This window comes from Pipistrellus kuhlii, unplaced genomic scaffold (assembly GCF_014108245.1).
Source record: "Pipistrellus kuhlii isolate mPipKuh1 unplaced genomic scaffold, mPipKuh1.p scaffold_m20_p_9, whole genome shotgun sequence".
In the NCBI taxonomy this organism is placed as follows: domain Eukaryota; kingdom Metazoa; phylum Chordata; class Mammalia; order Chiroptera; family Vespertilionidae; genus Pipistrellus; species Pipistrellus kuhlii.
The window spans coordinates 22,371,290-22,391,864 of NW_023425595.1; the positions used below are offsets into that span (position 1 = coordinate 22,371,290).

The 20,575-nt window shown below is 56.7% G+C and overlaps 1 protein-coding gene across 1 annotated transcript in view; it reads left to right on the forward strand.

Moving 5' to 3' along the window:
- PLEKHA7 (pleckstrin homology domain containing A7) overlaps positions 1-20,325 on the forward strand; it is a 204,529-nt gene extending 184,204 nt beyond the window's left edge. Inside the window, exons 18-27 of the mRNA XM_036426317.2 lie at positions 1,336-1,444; positions 1,594-1,820; positions 5,112-5,300; positions 5,393-5,510; positions 7,647-7,750; positions 8,315-8,515; positions 11,642-11,800; positions 14,068-14,201; positions 15,385-15,530; positions 19,012-20,325. Of these exons, the coding sequence (XP_036282210.2) occupies positions 1,336-1,444; positions 1,594-1,820; positions 5,112-5,300; positions 5,393-5,510; positions 7,647-7,750; positions 8,315-8,515; positions 11,642-11,800; positions 14,068-14,201; positions 15,385-15,530; positions 19,012-19,034 (1,410 nt within the window). The 3' untranslated portion in view covers positions 19,035-20,325. The remainder of the gene's footprint in view (positions 1-1,335; positions 1,445-1,593; positions 1,821-5,111; positions 5,301-5,392; positions 5,511-7,646; positions 7,751-8,314; positions 8,516-11,641; positions 11,801-14,067; positions 14,202-15,384; positions 15,531-19,011) is intronic.
- The last annotated feature ends 250 nt before the right edge of the window (positions 20,326-20,575 follow it).

The window sequence follows — 20,575 nt, forward strand, 5'->3', positions numbered from 1 at the left end:
CGTCTTTCCAGGGCCTCTTCCCAGCCGGTTTTGGTTGTGACTTCCCAAGTGTGCCTGTGGCCTGGCTCTTTCCCCATTACTTTAAAACAAGAGCAGCTTTGCCATAGCGGTTTGGCTCAGTGGATGGAGTGTTGGCCCTTGGACTGAAGGGTTCTGTGTTTGATTCCGGCCAAGGGCATGTGCCTCAGTTACAGGCTCAATCCCTGGTCCATCGAGGCTCATGTCGGAGGCAGCCAATCGATGTTTCTTTCTCTCCCTCTCTCTTTTCCTCTCTCTCTCCCTTCCACTTTCTAAAAAGCAATGGAAAAAGTATCCTTGGGTGAGGATAAATAAAATAAAATAACAGGTTTATTATATAATTCTCTTTAAAGTATACAATTTACTGGTTTTTAGAATATTCAGAGTTGCGTAACCATTCCCTCAATATTATGACAACCTCCTTGTCCCCCAAAAGGAACCCTGTACCCATTCCCAGCCTCAATCCCCACTCCTGCTCTAACCAAGCACTAATCTACGTTCTTTCTTCCTGAATTTACCTGTTCTGGACATTTATATAAATGAAATCATACAATCCTTGGCCTTCTGCGTCTGGCTTCTTTCATGCACCATCATATGTTCAAGGTTCGTCCCCGTAGCATGTGTCCGTACTCCGTTCCCTTTTATTGGCAAAAATGTCTGCAGTCCATTGTGTTCTCAACTAAACTTCACCTCCCAGGACTAACTGTCTTTTAAACGATGCTCTTTATAGTCTAGGGAAGGTGTAACCTTTAGTCCTTGTCTTCTCTTCCCTTATGCCAAGGTTGCCTGAGATGGCCTGTTTTAAAAAATCACCATTTTTTTAAATGTACATAGTGTGAAATTGACACCTTCCCGTGTTCCGGTGTACAAGTTGGCAGGGTTAAGGGTATTCGCATTGTTGTGCATCCATCTGCACAGCTCTTTGCCTTGCAGACCTGGAATTCTGTATCCAGGAAATAACAGTCCCATCCCTCCCCCTTCCCCCAGCTCCTGCACCCACCCTCTGCTTTCTCTGAATCTGACACGTAAGCGGAGTCCCACAGTGTCTAAGGCAGCCCGATTCTAAATGAGGTGGAACTAGGCCAGGTGGACTTTCGAGGGCGCCCCTGACGTTTCCGTTTCTCTCCTGGGCCTTGAGCATCCTTCATGTCTGTGCTTCCCCGTGAGCCATGGAGCGGAGGGGGGGGCGGGGTAGTTCCCAAGGAAACGCTGCCCGCCCAGGGTGAGGGGCCCTGTCTGAAATGACAGCACAAGTCCCGTGGAAAAGCGTCTGGTGAGGAGCTGAGGAGGAAGTGAACCGCCGCTCGTGTTCCGTAGGAGAAATCGCAGATACAGAAGGATCTCTGGAGGATTGAAGATGTCACCGCAGGCCTGAGTGCGAACAAAGAGAACTTCAGAATCCTGGTGGAATCGGTCAAAAATCCCGGTGAGTGAGCTGTCTCCTGGGGGCCAGAGCCCAGGCAGGAGGGGTGGCCCTCGGGGGTTGGGAGGGGGGCAGGTCCTCCTGTGTGTCCCTCTGGGAAGTAGGTCTTGGTTCCATCCTCTCCTTTGCTTCCCTCTATGCATGCCCCTTAGAGAGAAAAACAGTGCCTTTGTTTCCTCACCCGCCTGTGCCTTCACTCTCGACGTCGGAGAGCAAGCCACCCCCGCAGCCCAGCCCTCCCACCAGCCCAGTGCGGACCCCGCTGGAGGTTCGGCTCTTCCCTCAGCTGCAAACCTACCTGCCCTACCGGCCTCACCCGCCCCAGCTGAGGAAGGTGACGTCTCCTCTCCAGTCACCGACCAAGACGAAGCCCAAAGTTGTAAGTACGAGGACCAGGAGCCGAGCGCCACCTTTTCCTCTCAGGCCAGCTTCTCTCGGGAGAGGAGTTTGTAGGGAAACACGGGGAGATAGAACCAGCCTAAGTCCTGAGCCATGAGAGGGTAAGAAGCGGAAGGGCCCTGCCATTGGACCTCAGACTCCCAGACTTAGTAGGTTCCCTTGGATAGAAGCTAGCCCAGCCCTCCCATTTTGCAGCTGGGCAAACAGAGGCCCAGCAAGAGGAAGTGACTGTGAGGAGGAGGCAGGATTTGTGATCTGCACCGTGCATGTAGGTGTGTGGCTGCTCCTTGTGAATCTACAGCCACACACGTTTGTGGGCAATGAGCTCATCTCAGCAGAAGAGTCTCCCAGATCTTCACCTGCAGTTGAGCAGGTGCTGCTGAGTAGTAGGCACATTTGAGCCTCAAGATAACCTCATAGAGTGCAGAGAGGGAGGTCAGTATCCCCATGCCACAGATGAGAGAATTGAGACCCAAAGGTGTTCAATTTGCTTACAGTCTCATTATTGGTTAGTGGAGTCAATCCACATCTCCTGATCATTCCCCGTGCCATCTGCCATCTTATCAGACATCCGCCCCAGGTCCTCAGGTCAGATTTATGGCCCTGTGACTGCCTAGGCCAGTGGTCGGCAAACTGTGGCTCATGAGCCACATGAAGCTTGTGAGCCGCTGTTTGCTGCTCTGTTGACTAATGAGTTTGCCGACCATTTGCCTAGGCCATTGCCTTGGCTTGCCTGGCGTAGAGAGAGCCCAAGCCCTTGGCAGAGTCTGGGACGAGAGGAGACTTGAAGGAAACAGAAGATGTGGTCAGGTACCAGGATAGCTCAAGTCTCCAAGGCCAGACCAGCTCTGGCTGGAGAGCCCAAGGGGTTGTCCAAGTGACCAGAGAGCCTTACCAGAGGGGGCCTGGGGAGGGGGCCTCCGGGATTTTGCTTGGAGGAGCTTTGCCGGGGCACCACGTGTGCCTGGTACCTCTGAGGACTGCACAGCAGTGGCTTACACACACAAGCTCCCATCCCCGTCCTCTCCATCCACCTGGGCCTAGAGCTGGGAGACAGGTGCCAGGACCCAGAGTCATTGTGAATTTCTTTATCTTAAGATCTCTCTCCTCATCCCAGATCTAAGGGGCCCAGAGCACCAGCCACAAGCCAGGAGGTAGAAATAGCAACTTAAACAGGAATGGCTGGCGAGGGTGGTTGCTGACATGAGGCAGGTACCTGCCCGCCAGGACCCGCAGCAGAGGGAGAGGGTGCTGCCTGGGAGCCGAACCAGCTGGATTCCAGCCCTTGTTCTCTCTGGGTCCTCCCTGATCTTCCTCAGTTTCTCCTGAGGCACATCAGCCAGCTCTGACTGGGCACTCACAGAGGCCCATCTACCCAGCTGGGTCCTCTGTGGCTCGGGGGCGGGGCTTTTCCACTTGGGTCAGCATCACAGCCAATGGGGGTCTCCTGTCCCCTACTCTAGGACTGCATGTGTGTTCACTGTTTCACCATATTTTTTATTATTGTTTGCTCTTTTTATATTTATTTGTGAAATACTGACAACATGAACATATTGATGTAAAACATGAACACATCATTTAACATATTAATAAAGAGACCACCTATGTTATACGAACACCCAGACTAAGAAATAGAGCTTCGCAGCAGCCGGAGCCCTCAGGCCTGTGGGTTCCTTCCCAGTGCAAGGCCCCTTCTGCCAGAGGGAGCCACGAGCTTGGCATTTGGGATCATTTCCCTACCTTTTTTGTTGTTGTTGTTGTTGTTTTTGTTTTGCTATCTACGTTTGCATTTCTACATATCTTAATTTTGCCTGTATTTATTCTTTGGTATCTCGCATCTTTTCTTCAACATTATGCTGTGTGATTCATCCCCATTATGGCATGTAGCTATCGTTCTTTTATTTTTATTTGGCTTCGTTTCTTGAATTTAATGTCACTTACCTCTTTATTAGATAATCCTCTTGAAGGGTACAAAAATCAAAAGATATGAAACAATATATAATAAAGGGCCTCCCTCTACCTTCTGCCTCCAGACATTGGATTGCCTTCTATCAAGGGCAATCAATGGTTTGTGTCTATCGCTCTAGGGAGCTTTTTAGAAATTGGTGATTCTGAGACCTTTGTCAGGGCTGGAAACCGGGAGACTCAGAGCCTGTGGGGAGAACACACACACACAGCGATGAAATGGGTTGCATGCGAAGAATTCTGCTAAGCCTTTGCAAGGCAAGCGTGCAGCGCCCTTTCCCGAACTCTGCAAAATTCTAGAAAACAAAGCAAAAGTAGACTCAGGAAGGAGGAGTTTGGGAGGAAGGAGTCTCAGTGGTCATGTGTTCCAGGAGTAGGTGTCCCTGGCAGTTGGGAGTCAGCTGTTGCTCCATTGAGAAGCCACAGCCCTCAGAGAGGGTCCTGGGCCAGATGGGGTGCAGGGGTTACGGTGTCAGGGGAAATAGTGGCATTCGGCATCCTCAGGGAGTGAGTGGGCTGCGGGGCAGGCAGCGAGTCACCCATTCTGACCCCCTGTCCTGCCCCCACGTCGGGAAGGAGGAAATGTTTTGTGACCATTCACATTTCTGATAGAGAGGGCAAGAGGAGGTAGACGAGTGATCGGCAAACTGCGGCCCCTTTGGCCCCTTGAGCGTGGCTCTTCCACAAAATACCACGCCCAGGCACGCATATGCAGTGCGATTGAAACTTTGTGGCCCATGGGCAGAAGTCGGCTTTCGGCTCTCAAAAGAAATGTCAATCATTGTACTGTTGATAGTTGGCTCTGTTGACTCATGAGTTTGCCGACCACTGAGGTAGACTGTCCTTGCTCAGTGCTCCCCACCTGCTGAGGGGTCCTGAGACCAGGCAGGAACCGTGCACTCAACCTAAGCACCTTAGAGGGGGCTGACGTAGGATGGGGAACGGGAATGGTGGTGGTGGGGCTGTCATAGACTTACCAGTAAGTGCAGGGTTGCCAGCCTGCTCCCCCTATGGTGCCTTCCAGGCAAGTAGAGGCCTGGGTTCCGTATTTGGGGACACAGTTTAGGCCACACTTGGGGAAATGGAAGATGGGACTCCAAGGGAAGAAAGGATGTGAAGCCAGGATGTCACCTTCTCCATGGCTCTGCCAGGGGCCTGGTGGCACCTCTGGGCTGATGTGGCTGTGCTTTTCAGGTCTGGGGGTGGGGGGCGCTGTTCCAGCCATTTGGGCCCCCCCCCCCCCCGGGGTGGGGCCGCCGGGCCTCCTCCCTCCCGCTCCCTCTCACCGGGCGCTCTCCCTGAGCAGGAAGACGAGGCGCCGCCCAGGCCCCCGCTCCCTGAGCTCTACAGCCCGGAGGACCAGCCTCCCGCCGTGCCGCCTCTGCCCCGGGAGGCCACCGTCATCCGGCACACCTCCGTGCGCGGCCTCAAGCGGCAGTCGGACGAGAGGAAGCGAGACCGGGAGCAGGGGCAGTGCGTGAACGGGGACTCGAGGGTGAGCCGAGGACCCCGGGGCTGCCCGGAGGGCGGGGAGGGGGAAGGAGGTGTAATGCTGGGCGGATGTGACCCCTCGGACTCTGCTTGCAGGGGGAGCTCCGGTCCTACGTGAGTGAGCCCGAGCTGACCACGTTCGGCGGGGACGTGGCTCAGCCTCCCCTGGGGGCCGTGGGCTCTGAGAGCAGGTACCAGACGCTGCCCAGCAGAGGTAAGTCGGGCCTCCCCACGGAGGCTTCTGGGAATCCCAGCTCTGCCCGTCATCACTGCTCCCCAACCCTCACCCGGCACCTCGCACCCCTCTGCCTGCAGCTTTGGGCCTTGGGCCCCAGCTGCCGCGGGTTCTGGGCTTCGGGGAGGGCCTGTCCTTCCTTTCTGGGGCCCACGTGCTGGCTCCCTTTCCGTTATGACATCTGTTCCTGGGCATAATGCCGATAGCAATTGCTGTAACTCTCTGCACTGCGTTGTGTTAAGCACTTTGTAATCACTTAGTTACTATCATAATCTATGAGGGAAGTACTATTATCTCCATTGCAGAGATAAGAAAACTAGAGCTCCGAGACATGAACTTGCTAATTGGCTAGGGCAAAGGATGGAGCCAGATTCCAGCCCAGTGTTCTGGCTGGGAGAGTGGTAACCAAGGGCCTTAGAGGGCGATGTCCTCTTCCGTGTCACTCTGGGGCTCAGTGAATCCTTTCTTTTTTTATTATTATTATTTTTTTTTAATATATTTTATTGTTTTGGGTTTTTTTTTACAGAGAGGAAGAGAGAGGGATAGAGAGTTATGGATGAGAGAGAAACATTGGTCAGCTGCCTCCTGCACACCCCCTACTGGGGATGTGCCCACAACCCAGGTACATGCCCTTGACCAGAATCGAACCCGGGACCCTTCAGTCCACAGGCCGATGCTCTATCCACTGAGCCAAACCGGTTTTGGCTGTGAATCCTTTCTTTAAACAGACACACTGTTCTCTTCCATTGGGTCTTCTTCTCGCTGTCCTTCCCTATCCCTTCAAGATGGGGATGGGAACAGACGTAGGCCCCGTAGGCTCCCTAGTAGCTCATCTTTCCCAAGGCCGGACCCTCTTCCTCAGAATCCTCCGCTCAGGGAGGCCTCCGGGAACGCCTGCGCCGGCAGCCCGTGCTCCCGCCTCTGTTCCCCCCCCCCCCCCCCCCCCCCCCCCCGTCTGCTTCCGGAGGCGGGAGGGCGGGTGCTTTCCCCCTTTGGCCAGGTGGACGGAAAACACCGCCGGGCTCCGGCCCGGGTCGGGTGATGTGACTCCCACCTCACCACGCTGTCTAGGCTTGCTGTGGCCTGGGATTGCGGTGGCCTGGGATTGCGGTGGCCTGGGCGGGTCCCTGCTGAGTTGGGGCCATGGCCGCCCTTGGTGCTGTGCCCCGAGGCCTTGCAGCCTTCATTCATTATGGCCTAGAGGTGTTTATCCGTGGCTGCATCGGTGACATTGTGGGACAGGACAGTTCTTTGTTGCTTGGGAGTCTCTGGACGTTGTAGGACGTTCATCCCTCTCTTTCCCACGTGCTATGTGCTGGAGGTGTCCTCCGTTGGGGTGTCGAGGACCACCCCTGGTGAGAATCATGGCTCATGGAGAGAGCACAGGCGTGGCAGGAGCTGGCCAGGGGGAGATGACTCCCCAGAGCCATAGGACCCCGACACAGGGCAGTGAGGCCCCTGCCGTGTACCTCGGACAAGTCTCTGAACCTCTGTGAGCCTTAGATCGGCAGCTCTGCCGTGGCCAAGTAACGCCTACTTTGAGCAGAGGGACCATCTGCAGAGCAGTGCCTGACAGAGCAAGTGCTCAGTGAACGCTTCTTCTGTCCCTTTCATGCATTTGCTCATTCAGTCAGCCAACCAGGCGTTGTTGAATCTGCAATCTAGTTAGGCAGGCAGGTGGACACTGCCTGTGGTCAGTAACCAGTGAATATACCGAGGGGTATTGGGAATAGTTGGTCCTGCCTCAGCATTGCAGGGGCCTATACCCAGGAGGCTTTCTGAACTGGGTCATGCAGAATGCTGCGAGTACAGCAGCAGAAAGGGGTGAAGGAAGACCGACCCCTACATCCTTTCCACCTTCAGCGTGTGAGGGAAGACTAGGGTCGTCCACAGATCTCTAGGGGCACTGTCCCCCATTGGGGACAGAAAGCGCCCCTGGCCTGGCCCCCTCCTCTTCTACCTGGGGCCTTGCTCTCCCAGGTCCTGGGGAGGAAGAAGAGCGGGTTGTTGGCTGAGCCCCATGGTCCCTTCACGGCGGTGGGAGGTGATTGGGGAGGGGCTGGCGGCCTGGCCACCCCACCACCAACACCCCTGCCTCTCTCTTTCCCCATGAAGGGCTCTCGGGGTCCACATCGAGGCTCCAGCAGTCGTCCACCATTGCGCCCTACGTCACCCTCCGGAGGGGCCTGAATGCCGAAGGCAGCAAGCTGAGCTTCCCCGTGAGTGGCCCTGAGAAGCTTCCGCAGAGCTCGCTGCTCCCTCACGCACAGAGGGACGGGCCCCGCGGTGGACGGTGACGGCGATCCTGTGAGGTCGTCTCGGCTCCTCCCGAGCTCAGGGTCCCTGTCGCCACATGCTCAGAGATGTCTCCCCCACAGTCCACCAAGAGGGCATCCCCCTGCCCTTTCTGTTTCCTGAGGACACCCCCCCCCTTTCTCCCCAGCCTCTCGGGCTCCAAGGAGGGGCACCCAGGAAGTCTGCACCCTGAGTTCTGACCCCACCACCTGCATGCCTGACTGGACAGGCCTGGGCCTCAGTGTCTGCATCTGCAGAATGGGCTGCTGCCCAGGAAGCCCGAGGGGCCAGGGGCGTCGTGGCTATGAGTATGCTTATGGTTCTCCACGGCCAAGAGGAGCCCAACTAGATAAGAGTGTGTTTGTGTGTGAGAGAGAGACAGACAGACGGACGGATGGACACAGAACGGGAGCGAAGCCGCCGTGTGGCTGCCCCCCGTGTGTCCCCAGCCCAGCTGCCCTGTCTCTCACCTCTTCCTCCCTCCTCAGAGACCCAAGAGTGCCTTGGAGCGTCTGTACTCAGGGGACCACCAGCGGGGCAAGATGAGCGCGGAGGAGCAGCTGGAGCGCATGAAGCGGCACCAGAAGGCCCTGGTCCGGGAGCGCAAGAGGACGCTGAGCCAAGGGGAGAGGGCGAGCCTGCCCTCGTCTCGCTACCTCGGCCACCCGCTCCCCGGAGACCTTGGCTCAGTATGTTAGGAGGGTCCAGGCAGGAGGGGCCGGGACAGGGAGCAGAGCTTCCCCGAGTCCCCCACACACAGGCACGTCACAGCCCGGGGAGAGCCGGCCGGTGACCTAGAGGATCCCGAGGACACCCCTCGGGGGGCTGTGGTGCTCACACACGCTGGGACATGGGTGTGACCGGGCCAGAGGGTGATGGGGAAGCAGAGCTGGAGTGAGGAGGTCACGGCAGGCGGCAGGGAGCCGAGGAGAAATGTCCAGTCAGTTCTCTGAGTGGAGCTTGACAGAGAGAGGCCTTGGTGGGCATCGGGAGTCTCGTAATCAAGGACTTGGGAGTAGGTACTTGGTTTGAGGATTCAAGGAGTGGAAGAGGAAGATGGGGAGCTTTGATGAGGAGGAGCACAAGCCCACCAGCCCCCCAGACTCCCACGCGGTTGCCCTATGGGGCAGCTGAGCACGGGGTCACGCCCCCCCCAACCCAGGGCTGTGGTCTCCTGCTGCTTGTGGTGCTCACAGGCCCACGGTGCCCTGAGAACCGGGGAGTGTGTGCTGCCCCTGGTGGTGCTTCCCGGTACTGCGTCCCGCCCACAGCCGCCTTGGGTCCGTTTTTTTTTTTTTTTGGATACCTCCCATTTGACTTTTTTCCCTGTTTGAAATCAAATGTTTCCCTAGACCTCTAGCCTGACTGTCCTTTCCCTCATTCATTGCACAAGCTCTTTTGCTTTTAGCGTTACCGCTCGCTCATTGCCTCTCTAATCCTGCCTGATTGTGTTTACAGAAGCTTCTGATTTGCATTGACAACGGTCTCTTTAACGGGTCTGTGCTCTTTGTTACCAGGCTTGTCATAGCAGCTCTTATCTCCATCGCCTAGCGAGCACTCCCATGTGTGTGACTCAACCTTTCCGCTGCCCGCTTCGTGCAGGCCTACTGACTCACAATTAGTTCGCCCTTCGAGACTGAGCCACCCTGCCGCCCGAGGGCCGTGGTCACTGGCAGAGGTCTGGGCATTGTGAACTTAACCAAAGTCCGTGTCTCACATCCAGTCCATAGGCACGGACCTCAGAGATTGTACATTTGAATAAATCCTATCAAGTCTAAGTTGGTTTGCTTTTAATTCTTTCCGTCCCACAATTTCTAATGGAAAACTTTTTGTGTGTTTTTAGTACTTAATAACTAGAACAGGTAGCGAGCTCTAGTCTGTTCTGTGTTCAGAGGGTCCCTCTGCAGCAGTTAGCTCAGACACCAAAGGGGTAAGTCCCAGGACACTAATCTCCTGAAAAGCTGCAAAGCCAGTAACTTTTAAACTTTGTAAGCAAACGTCATCTGGGGGGAACACTGACCTTTTACAAACTAATGTCTCAACTGTAGGAAGGTTATCTAAAGATCGCAACTCGAACACCTTGTAACTTTTCTCTTAAAAAAAAAAGAAAAAAAGAAAGGACTTGTGTTAAGTCTCTGTATCGACGCCAATAAACGTGTTACTAACGATAATGGATTGGCGTGGTTCTTCCCCAGGACACACGGCAGAGCCTAGCGGCCTTTTCTCTGTTTGTGGAGACAATCAGGCCGGGTTTAAATGAGGACTTCTCTCTCCGTCCGGGGCACACGGGAGCCTGTAAAGAAATGTGCTTTTTATTTCGTCTGTGAATCATTAAATTCATTTTTATCATCCTTGGAATGTCAAACTGCCTAATCCTTTCATACTGTGATTGGAAACCTAAGAGCGATTCTATTGGCTTGGCATCCGTATGGAGAGCTTGTGCATGAATGGGTGAAATGTGCTGAGACTGGCTATGGGTTTTGGGACTTTGCAGGCCTACTGACTCACAATTAGTTCGCCCTGCACTTGAAGCATCCTCAAAGATGATCATGACCACTGGGGCCTCTGTGAGGCGGGTGATGTGGGAGAGAGGAGATGACCTGGGATGGAGAGGCATCTGTTTGGTTTCTTCCGAGAGAAGAGAGGCTTTGCGCCTGTTCCCTCCTCTCAAAACCTGCTCCGCGTCCAAGGCCTGTGAGGATGCGGGCCACTCAGGGCGGCCTCCAAGTCACACCGTTGTGCTTGGGTCTTTATTTTTTTTTATTTATTTTTTTTAAATATATTTTATTGATACTTTACAGAGAAGAGGAAGGGAGAGAGATAGAGAGCCAGAAATGTCAACGAGAGAGAAACATCGACCAGCTGCCTCCTGCACACCCCCTACTGGGGATGTGCCCGCAACCAATGTACACATGCCCCTGACCGGAATCGAACCTGGGACCTTTCAGTCCGCAGACCGACGCTCTACCGCTGAGCCAAACCGGTCTCGGCATGTGCTTGGGTCTTTAAATAGCCAGTTCAGTTTTCCCTCTATGAGGAGACATGGAACAGCCTGGAAAAGGTTGCATTTGATTTAGCATTTCAGTTTTACACGTTGTCGTTCCTTTTTAACTTAAAGGAAACTTTTGCCCCACGCAGATGCCTGATTCACAGCTGTGTATCTGCCTCCCTGGCCCCAAGCTGCTCCCGCTTGGACCTCCCCAGCCCATCTGTGGGTGCTGAAGGCCCAGCCCTAACGGCATCCTGTTAAGAATCTCCTTACAGAGGCTCATGGCTATTCCTCTTGCTCGCCAGGCCCTCAAAGGGCTGCTTGTTCCTTTATTGCTGAGCTGGGACATACGACTCCTGCACCCGAATGCTCCCCCAATGGTGGGGCAGCGGGGTGAGGCAAACCCCTTCTCCAGAATTCTCCCAGGTTGTATAGGTGTCACCCTCTTGGACCTACGAGTCTCCTGGGGACCATGTGAGTCTAAAGTCATGGGTCTTGGACCTATGCCCTGGGGATCATGTTTGCACCCTTGGGGGACCTAGAACAGAAAGAAATCAGTCTGGAGTCAGGCCATCTAAAAGGGCCAGAGGCCCCATTCTCCACTCCTCGGGGAGGTACAGCGTACAGCAGGGATGCCCGTGTCGTAAAACTGCTGCCTTCTTTAGAGATGAGGTTGAGGTCCAGGGTCACATAGCTCCACCTGATGGGATCATGGACGCATCTTCCCCAAGGACCCCAGGGCCTGCAAGATCGTTCAGGAGGGGACCGGCTGGCTCCTGCCCCCATCACGGAGCGACTACACTTAACCCTCTTGTTCTGTTGCCAGTGGAAGCGCGAGCAGGACTTTGACCTGCAGTTGCTGGACCGCGCCGTGCAAGGGGAGAGGAAGGACGAGGAGGAGAATGGCTGGTTGAAAGTGCAGGCCGTGCCTGTCACTGAGTTGGACCTGGAGCCGCAAGACTATGACTTGGACATCAGCAGAGAGGTGAGGGCAGGGGCTTCCTTCATGCTCCCCCAGGAGTCACGGCCCTCAAGCTCCCAGCCTGACCCACCCTCCCAGGGCAGTCGGGGGTGTTGTCCTCAAGTGGAGATAAGGCTCAACTTGTGTGTTGAGACAGGAGGGATAGCAGCTTGAGGCAATAAAAGGAGCCCAGTGTTTTGATGCAGGCTCAGATCTCTGTGTCTCTGTAGTTTGGGGCAAGTCATGGACCTTCTCTGCGCCCTGATATCCTCAGTGGTGACGTGGGTTGTGATGAGGATTAGCGGATTCCAGGTGCGGCCTGGAGGCTTAGCAGTGATCGGAAGGCCGTGAGCTCCAGGCCCGGCACAGCGCAGGCATGGAGTGAGGTCATTATTGTTAGGAGATGTTCCTTGCAAAACCCAGCATTGGCCTTGCCACTGGCCTCTCAGGCCGACTTGGGCAATCAGACCTGAGGAAGATGGGCGGGTTTGAAAAGTCCAGGTGGCATTTCCCTCCAAGGCAGAAGCTAGACCTGCATATAGTTCTGGTTTGAGTTCCTTTGGCGCCCTCTGGTGGCCTCAATGCATCAAGACCGCCAGGCCTGGGAAACCAAGTAACATCCCGGGTAGGGATGACATACAGATTTGGAATGTCTACCTAGAAGAGAAAGGGAATCAGGGTGAGAGATGCAGCCCTCAAGACATAGGGCGGTCCCCTGTGACCTCTCTTGTGTCATTGGTAAGCCCTGTAGGGCAGATGCTAATGGCTGTTGGGTTCACGTTTGCCCCCGCGGACAAGCGCATAATGGTGCTCTGTCACTGTTTGCTGAATGAGGGCTCTGTTGCATGAAACACAGGGGCCCACAGATACCCCAGAACATTTGTGTGAGGACTAGCCAGCCCTGATGCTGCCTGAGGAAATGCGCTCACCACAGAAGGGTAGGCTTAGCAGTGTGGGGGGCCCACGGACGCCCCGGAGGATGAGTTCTGGGGTCAGCCGGAGCGCCAGGGGTTAATGAGTCCCCCGCCCTCAGGCCCTTTGCCTCTGAAACAGCCGAAGGTCAGTGCTTTCTCAGGCTCACAAAAGAAGCTTCTGCACCAGGCCCGGCCAGTGAAAGTGTGTCCTGCGGTGTCCTCGTTGCCTGCCAGCCAGGGGAAACAGTCCTTCCTTATCGCTAACCCAAATCCCTCCGCTCAATGCAATCTACTTCCTTCCTCTGGATCTGCCCTCGTTGGAAGCCACAGAGAAGAGCTCATTTCTTGCCACCTTTCCCCTGTAGGAAAGGGCAGCCTGGGTTTAAATTCAAGTCCAGATTTGCCCTGGGATTGGATTTAGCTGTTTTTTTTTTTTTTAGAAGCTCCAGCCAACCCCACTTTTTTTTTTTTTTTTAAATCAAAGAAGACACACTTTTATTTATTGTTAACAATAGGTATTTTACAACAGGACACCGACACACAGACTAACACAGCCGGGCTCCCTCGGGCAGCCCGAACTCCGAGGAAGCCTCTCAGAGCCAGTCAGTGCTTTGCCAGCAGCTGTGCTGTCGCTCTCAGGGGCTGCTGTAGTTCAGGGAGGGAACATTCCGAGGGTGTGCACCGGCCTTGAGCGGTCTCTGCCCCACACTCCTGGGTTCGCGTGAAAGGCTGGTGGGCAGGGGTCAGGCCGTTTTCCTCCCGAGGGAAGCAGACGAGCATGGCTGCCTCCTGTCTAGCTCAGAGGAGCTTTCCTAGGGACGGAAGGCACTATCACCACCCAGCCATCCCTCCATCCGCACCCTTACTCACCCACCCATCTACCAGCCATCCCTCCATCCACACACCTACTCACCCTCCCATCCACCCACCCACCCTTCCACCAGCCATCTGAGGAGTATCTGCTGAGGACAGCAGGAGGTTGGAACGGGCAGGGTTGGAGGGCTTCTTGAGGTGTGGGTGGCATGAGGAGGCAGGGTCAGTGGAGCGAAGGAAGAGCATCCCAGGTGAGGATGGCCATTTCTGTCCTGAGAGCTCCTAGTCCAGTTGTTCTGCCTCCCCAGCCCCTCCTCCCATAGGAGGTTGTTTGGTGGAGTGGACAGAACATGGTTTCTGGAGTCAAACCCGCCCGGCTTCCGATCCTGACTCCACAGTAGGCTGCCATTGGGATCTTAGCAAGCCAACCCCTGTGGGCAATGCATGCTTCCTGTGGTGAGGGACAGGGTGTGGGAGTGGGTCCTGAACGCAAATATCTGAGCGCGCCCACCCCCTCCCGCCCCCCTTTTCCCCCACTCCATGGCCTCCTGGTCCTCTCCTCAGCTGTCCAAACCAGAGAAGGTCTCCATCCCAGAGCGCTACGTGGATCTGGATCCCGAGGAGCCGCCCAGCCTGGAGGAGCTGCAGGCCCGGTACCGGAAAGCCGAGAAGATCCGCAGCATCCTCACCCGGTCCAGGTCAGCCCTCCCGCCACCTGCCCGCGTCCTGACGGCCCGCCAGCCCTGTCCCATGGTGTCTCAGTGGACTGGGTCTGGGCCAGGCCGGCGAGGGTGCATTTTTCACCAGCTTCCTCCCCGTTGGCGAGGGCTGGCTGGCGCTCAGTGCGTCCCCAGCACCTCATCGGGGAGCTGGGCCTGGGCCACCGCTGTGTCCTGTGACCCTGGCTCATGTGGGGGGCGGAGCCACGCATGGCAGGGACGTGGACACAACTGGAGCTCCAGCACTGGGGCCCGTGTACCCTCCCGCAGACCCATAGCCAGAGCCAGGAACGCTGTTCCCTCAGCCTCCATAAACCCCGCGTTTGCGGGCCTCCCTGTCAGAGCTAAGGTAGCCTTCGCACATCTGGATTTAGCAGGAGCCTGCATCTGGAGCTCCGATCTTGAGTCCAGTGACCCCCCCCCCCCTTCAAAGGAAGAGCAAAGCTGTGATTTGAGGGTATTTGCGGAGAAGCACCAGTGGTTTTCAACCTTATAATGCCGCGACCCTTTAATTGATAAAAAAACAAAAAAACAAAAAAACAACAACAACAAAACAGTGCACTTCTGCCCAGCCAGCGTGCCTCAGTGGTTGAGCTTCAATCAGGAGGTCTTGGTTTGATTCCTGGTCAGGGGACATGGCCAGGTTGTGGGCTCTATCCCTAGTGGGGGACATGCAGGAGGCAGCCAATCTATTTTCTCTCTCATCATTGATGTTTCTCTCTCTCTCTCTCTCTCTTTCTCTCCCTTTCTATCTGAACTCAATAAAAACATATTTAAGAACAAACAAACAAAAAACAATGCACTTTCTCTCTAGACCAATGGTTCTCAACCTTCCTAATGCAGATCCTCATGTTGTGATGACCCCCAACCATAAAATTATTTTCGTTGCTACTTCATAACTGCAATTTTGCTACTGTTATGAATTGCAATGTAAATATGATGTTTTCTGATGGTCTTAGGCTCTATAGCAGTGACCCACAGGGTGAGAACCGCTAGCAGGGTCGCCTAAGACCATTGGAAAACAGACATTTGCATTACGAAGTGCCCTGCTTTTATCAATGCCCCCTAGGAGGATAGGAGCCCCAGGCTGGGAGACCCCCTCCCCGGAGGCCGGTGGCTGGGGTGGCGAGGGCCCAGCACCTGCTCTCTGGCCCTCCCGCAGCATGTGCAACCTGCAGCCGGCCGCGGGCCAGGACCGGAGGAACAGCGTGGCCGACCTGGACTCGCAGATGCAGGAGCAGGAGCGCATCATCAACATCTCCTACGCCCTGGCCTCCGAGGCCTCCCAGCGCAGCAAGCAGGTGGCAGGTGAGGCCACGGGGGCCGGGTCCCGCTCGCTGCCCCCTGGAACCCCGGGGCCAGTCGGGGAGTCTCCGTGGAAAACAGGCGTCAGGCCTGCTGGTTGGGGGCAGGGGTGTGTTCTGTCCCATAAGCACTCGGGGCTGGGAAGATGGCGTGGGGCAGGCTGAGCACTGGGGGGGCTGGAGCTCAGGAGTGTCAGGGAGGAGGCCCCAGAGAGAGGGCCATCGCTCACTCTTAGACGTGAGGCTGGTGCTCTGTTTAGCTTTCCCAGAGACTGTGGGTTAAGAGCAGGCGTTTCGGGGCCCTGAGCACAGGGACCGAGGCTAAGGTTTCTGCCTCGGGAAGAAGGGGACAGGACGGCGGTGGGTGCATGGACGTCTTGCTGGGGCAAGGCACCGTGGGGCCTTCTGGCCGTCCCTGGGGCCCCTGCTTTGGTCCCCAAGTCAAAGCCACCATTCACCTTACAGCGGCCTGACCCAGAAAGCAGGACTTGGGAAGTGGGACTTTGGGGGCCAATGGGGAGTCGGGGGGCGGGGGGGAGGGCACCATGAACAGAAGAGTGGGTGCACACCGGTGCCTGCCAATGTGTGTGGTGTGTAAAGGCTCCCTCAGCCGGAGAGGGGCTCCTGGCTCCTGGCTCCTGGCTCCGGGCCCAGCCGCCTCCCCCTCCCTGTGCCCTCCCAGTTCACCCAGCACTTTCTCCCACATGTGGTGGGCAGTGCCCTGGGCAGCTGTGCTCTAGGCCTGCCTTCTGGGGAGAGGGCAGTCCCAGCTGATGTGCCAGGTCCCCACCAGGCCTCCCGCCCTGGCCAATGGGTCTGGAAGTGACCTGGGATGGTGGGGGGGGGGGCGCTGCAGGGCCCTGAGCTGACTGGCCCTGGGGGGTCTGGTCTGGGCAGCAGAGCCCTCCTGGTGCCTGGAGAAGCCATGGGAATGACCGGGGGCAAGCAGAGGGCCAGGATCTCATGGAAGCTGTTCTCAGTCCCCCGAATCCCTGCTGCCCTGACTCCATCCGGGGACATGCCGGGTGGCTGGGAGGTGGTCGGTGTGGCTTTCCGGGAGGAGGGACGGTCGGTGGCTCACAGAGCCTCCCCCTCGTGATCCTGGGGGCTCCCTGGGGCCCACCTCAGCCCTTTTGAGCTCCTCCCGTGTTGAGGGTCCCAGCCGGGATACTCTCCTCCAGCCTGTGCTTGCTCTGTGGATCAACCCCTCTCCCCCAGTCCTCCCCTTTCCCCCAACCCCCCATCCCCGCTTCCTTACCACCCGAGGCCCCAGAGCTAACACCTCACTCAGGCCCCCTCCTCTCCCCGCTGAGTGGCCGCCTTTGCTGCAGCCTTTCCTCCCTCTAGTTGCCTCTCCTTATCCCAGAGATATATCCGGATCCACAGGTCAATCCCAGCCAGGCCCCGTGGATGTGGCCCCCTGAGCCCAGGCCGTTAACGGTGGGCCGTGAGGCCTACGCACCCCACCCCCCACCCCCCACCCCTGCCGAGTGGGGCGTCTGCGCTGCGGGAGCCGACGAGGAGCCTAACGCGCCGCTTAATTCCTGTGCCCGTCTAGCGCAGCAGCTGGCCCTCCTCCCGCCTAAAGGCCCCCTGTCCTCCAGGACGGTGCCACCCTACCCCCCCCCTAAGCAGCGGACTCCACTACACCTTTGTCTAACACCGTCCAAGTAAGAGCCTCGCCCGCCCGGCGTGCCCCTCGCCTAGTGCTGAGCATGCCCGCCCTCACCCCTGCTGCCGAGATGATTGCTGTGCGCCTGCCGCTTCCTTCCTTCCTCTGGCAAAGCGGCCGCTGGGGAGGCCGCCCTGGACCTGTAGGGGTGGGGAGAGATGATGGTTTTGGCAAACTCCATCCTCAGTGGCTCCAATACAACAGAGACTGTAAGATCCAAGGCCCTGACGCTTAGAAATCTCAAGAGCTAACCGCAGGCCAGAGAACGCCCCATGGGACCAGTGCGGGCCGCTGGGCTGGCCGGAGGAGGGGGAGGCTGGAAAGGAAGTTGGATCTGGCTGCACTGGGCTTTGGCCAAAGAGGTCGAAGAACTGGAGGATGGGGAGGTCCAGTTAACAGATGAGGAAACTGAGGCCCAGGGAACGGATGAGGGCTCCCTCCGTGCCACACAGAATTGGCGTCTGAGCCAAGCCTCGCACTGCCCCTTCGGTCACTTGAGCACTTTGGGGTGGAGAGAAGGCAGCTCCAGGGAGGCTGCCCAGGGCCGTGGTGAGTGGGCCGCGGCCACTCAGAAGGCTCCGGGACAGTGCTTGGAGTCCTCCCTGTGCGAGCACTTTGTGATGAGCTGGGGGGGGGGGGTGGCTAGGGAAGGAGCCCGGGACCCTGGGCAGAAGGCCCGCGTCTGGTCCGATCTTGTGAGTCGCCTCCCAGCCCAGTAGCCTGGTCACCGAGGAGTCAGAGCAAACGTCTCAGTAGTCCTTTCCCTGCCACTGACTTGTAGGGTTTCCCCCCCTCTTTCCTTTATATGTCCTTATGGTTAACACTGTTGAGAACCTACTATGCTCCAGGCATTGTAAGCATTCTCTTTGATCCACACAACAACCCTATGAGGGTATCCGCCCCATTTTTGGAATCGAAGCTCAGGGACCTGAGGGACTTGCCTAGGGAGTTGCAGCTGTGAGTGTCAGAGCCTGAACCCCTCAGGGTGGTTTCGGAGCCTTTGCTCTCCCTTAGCTCCCGTGGGCTTCCCTGCCCCCCACCCCCCCTTCCCGGAGCTCCAGCTGTTTGGAGAAGCAGTGTCTTGGGGGACAGAGAGCGTGTGCATAGGGGTGGGGCATAGAGCCCACCGGCTTCCCCTCCCCCTCGTCTGAGGGTAGAAGGAAGAGGCAGGCAGGCCCTCAGGGAAGAATGAAGAGCACACAGGGGGTGCTCAATCCTGTGTAAAGGCCGCAGGGCCTGCGGGGCCAGGCAGGGCGGGTGGCTTTCCTGGAGCACCTACACCTCCCAGGCCACAGCAGAGGCGGAGACCCACTCCCCTCGCAGCTTCTGGTGCCCTTGGCCGTGAATAGGCCTTCGCGCACCTGTCTGAGCACACCCGCGTTCCCTGTCACCCTCGCCGACGCCCTGGGAGGGGGGCCTCTGGTCACCCCGGGTTTAGGTGAATATTAAGGCTCAGGGAGGCTGAGAGCGCTACCAAGTCGCTCAGGGAAGCCAGGGCAGGGCCAGAACTGGACCCCGGGGTGGTCTGCTCTTGCTCTCGGAGCAGGGACCCAGTTTAGGGACCAAGATGTGTCTGGCGAACTTCCTAGAAGGGGTAGCGTGTGGGGGAGGGTGGGGCCAAGCACCCCGGAGTCCTGGAAGCCGAGGGTCCTGCCCGCCGCAGCCGCCGCATTGCCTCCGCCTTCTGCTCTGCCGCTCTGTCTGCCTGTCTGTCTGTCTGTCATCCCGTGTCACGTGTGTGCGCAGACATGCCTGCTCCCCTGACGTGGGCCGGGGCCTGCCCGGTTCTCACGGTCTCCTGTGCTGTTTGCAGCCCAGGCGGTGACTGACCCGTGACCGGCGCACGGAGGAGAAGCCGGCAGCCGGGGTCCCGTGGAACCAGCCTGCGCTGAGAGAAGATGGACTTCTCTTCCCCCAAGAGAACCCCTCCCAGCTGAGCAGGGGTTCTGGCTGGAGGAGGGGGCAGCCCACCAGCTGGGGGTGTGTCCCCCACAGGGCTGGGTCCCCCTTCCCTCGCCTTGCGTTCATTGACTCCTCTGGACATGAATGACGCACCTTTGATACACACTGTAAAATACGGACACTGTATTTTAGAATCAGGATGCATTTTCTAATGTTCACCTCAAGGGCTGAGTGGCTGGGAAGGCGAGGGTGCGGGATGTGGGGCTGCACGCGCAGATCCGGATGCCGTTGGGTGGCAGGGGTGGGGGGGAGGCAGGTTGGTCACCGATGAACTCAGGTGAAGGCTGGGTCAGAGACTGTGCTCCGGGGGCTCTGCCCTGGAGGAGGGGCCCTGAGCTGCAGAGCTCAGCTGTCCCCGCCCTGGCCGGCTGACCGGCTCCAGAGCAGAGACTCCACCAGGATGGCACGTGGAGCCCGAGTCTGTGCCTTGGCCCTTGGGCTTGGTTTCGGGAAACGGTGAGTTCAAGGGCTTTGGCTCCCGGTCCCCCTCAGGAGGTTCTCTCAGCGAAGGGCTCTTCTCAGAAAGAAAAAAAGGGGTTTGCTTTCCTTTAAAAAAAAATTTACTTTGAAACACAGGAAAGGTGAGAGGAAGCACCTTCTGTTGTATCGTAAGCAATAAACTCCACACTGGGTGGCATCTACCCAACACCACTTGACCCCAGGCCAGGCTGGTGTCGGAATCTGGGACCTTTGCCGGCCACCTCTGGAGAACCGAAGTCAACTTTCCCAGGACTGGGCCGGGTGGCGAGGGGGCTGGCAGTGTGCCCCGCGGTCCCTGCTGGCTGCCAACCGGCAGGGCACAATGGCAGGACCTTAACTTGACTTCCAGCCCCAGGTGAGGAGGGGGCTGCCAAGCTAGGCGTAGTGTTGGTGCCCTTTACCCAAGTCATGAGCTCATGGCATTCTGCATACAGAAAGCGATGTTTAAAGGAAAAAAAACAAAACAAAAATACACACAAAACCATCCGGTGGAGCCACACTTTCAATGAAAATTGGTCTTTGTGGACAGAAAAAAACGTCTTGAATATATTTAGGAGTTGCCGTCTATTTTTAACTAACTCCATATGCTGCCAGTATCGACGTCACAACAATTGCCAAAATAAGATTTTATTTTTGCCTTTATAAAGATTTTGTTGGAAAAAAAATGAAATGAATATTTTGCAAGGAAAAAAAGTTAATTTAAATAAAAGTGTAATGGTTTGCAAAAAAAAAAAAATGTGATGTACAGATTAAAATATTAACCTGATACACATCCTGCTTCTTGCCGGCTGTATTCTCCTGAGGGCCCTGGGCTAGTGTTCCTCCCCAGATCTTTGGAAGGTTGCTGGCTCTTGGTCCTGCTGGTATTCCCCTGAGGAAAGTGTCTCCCACTGACAGCTCCTCGCTACCTGCCGGGCCTCAGAGGCCTGGGGCAG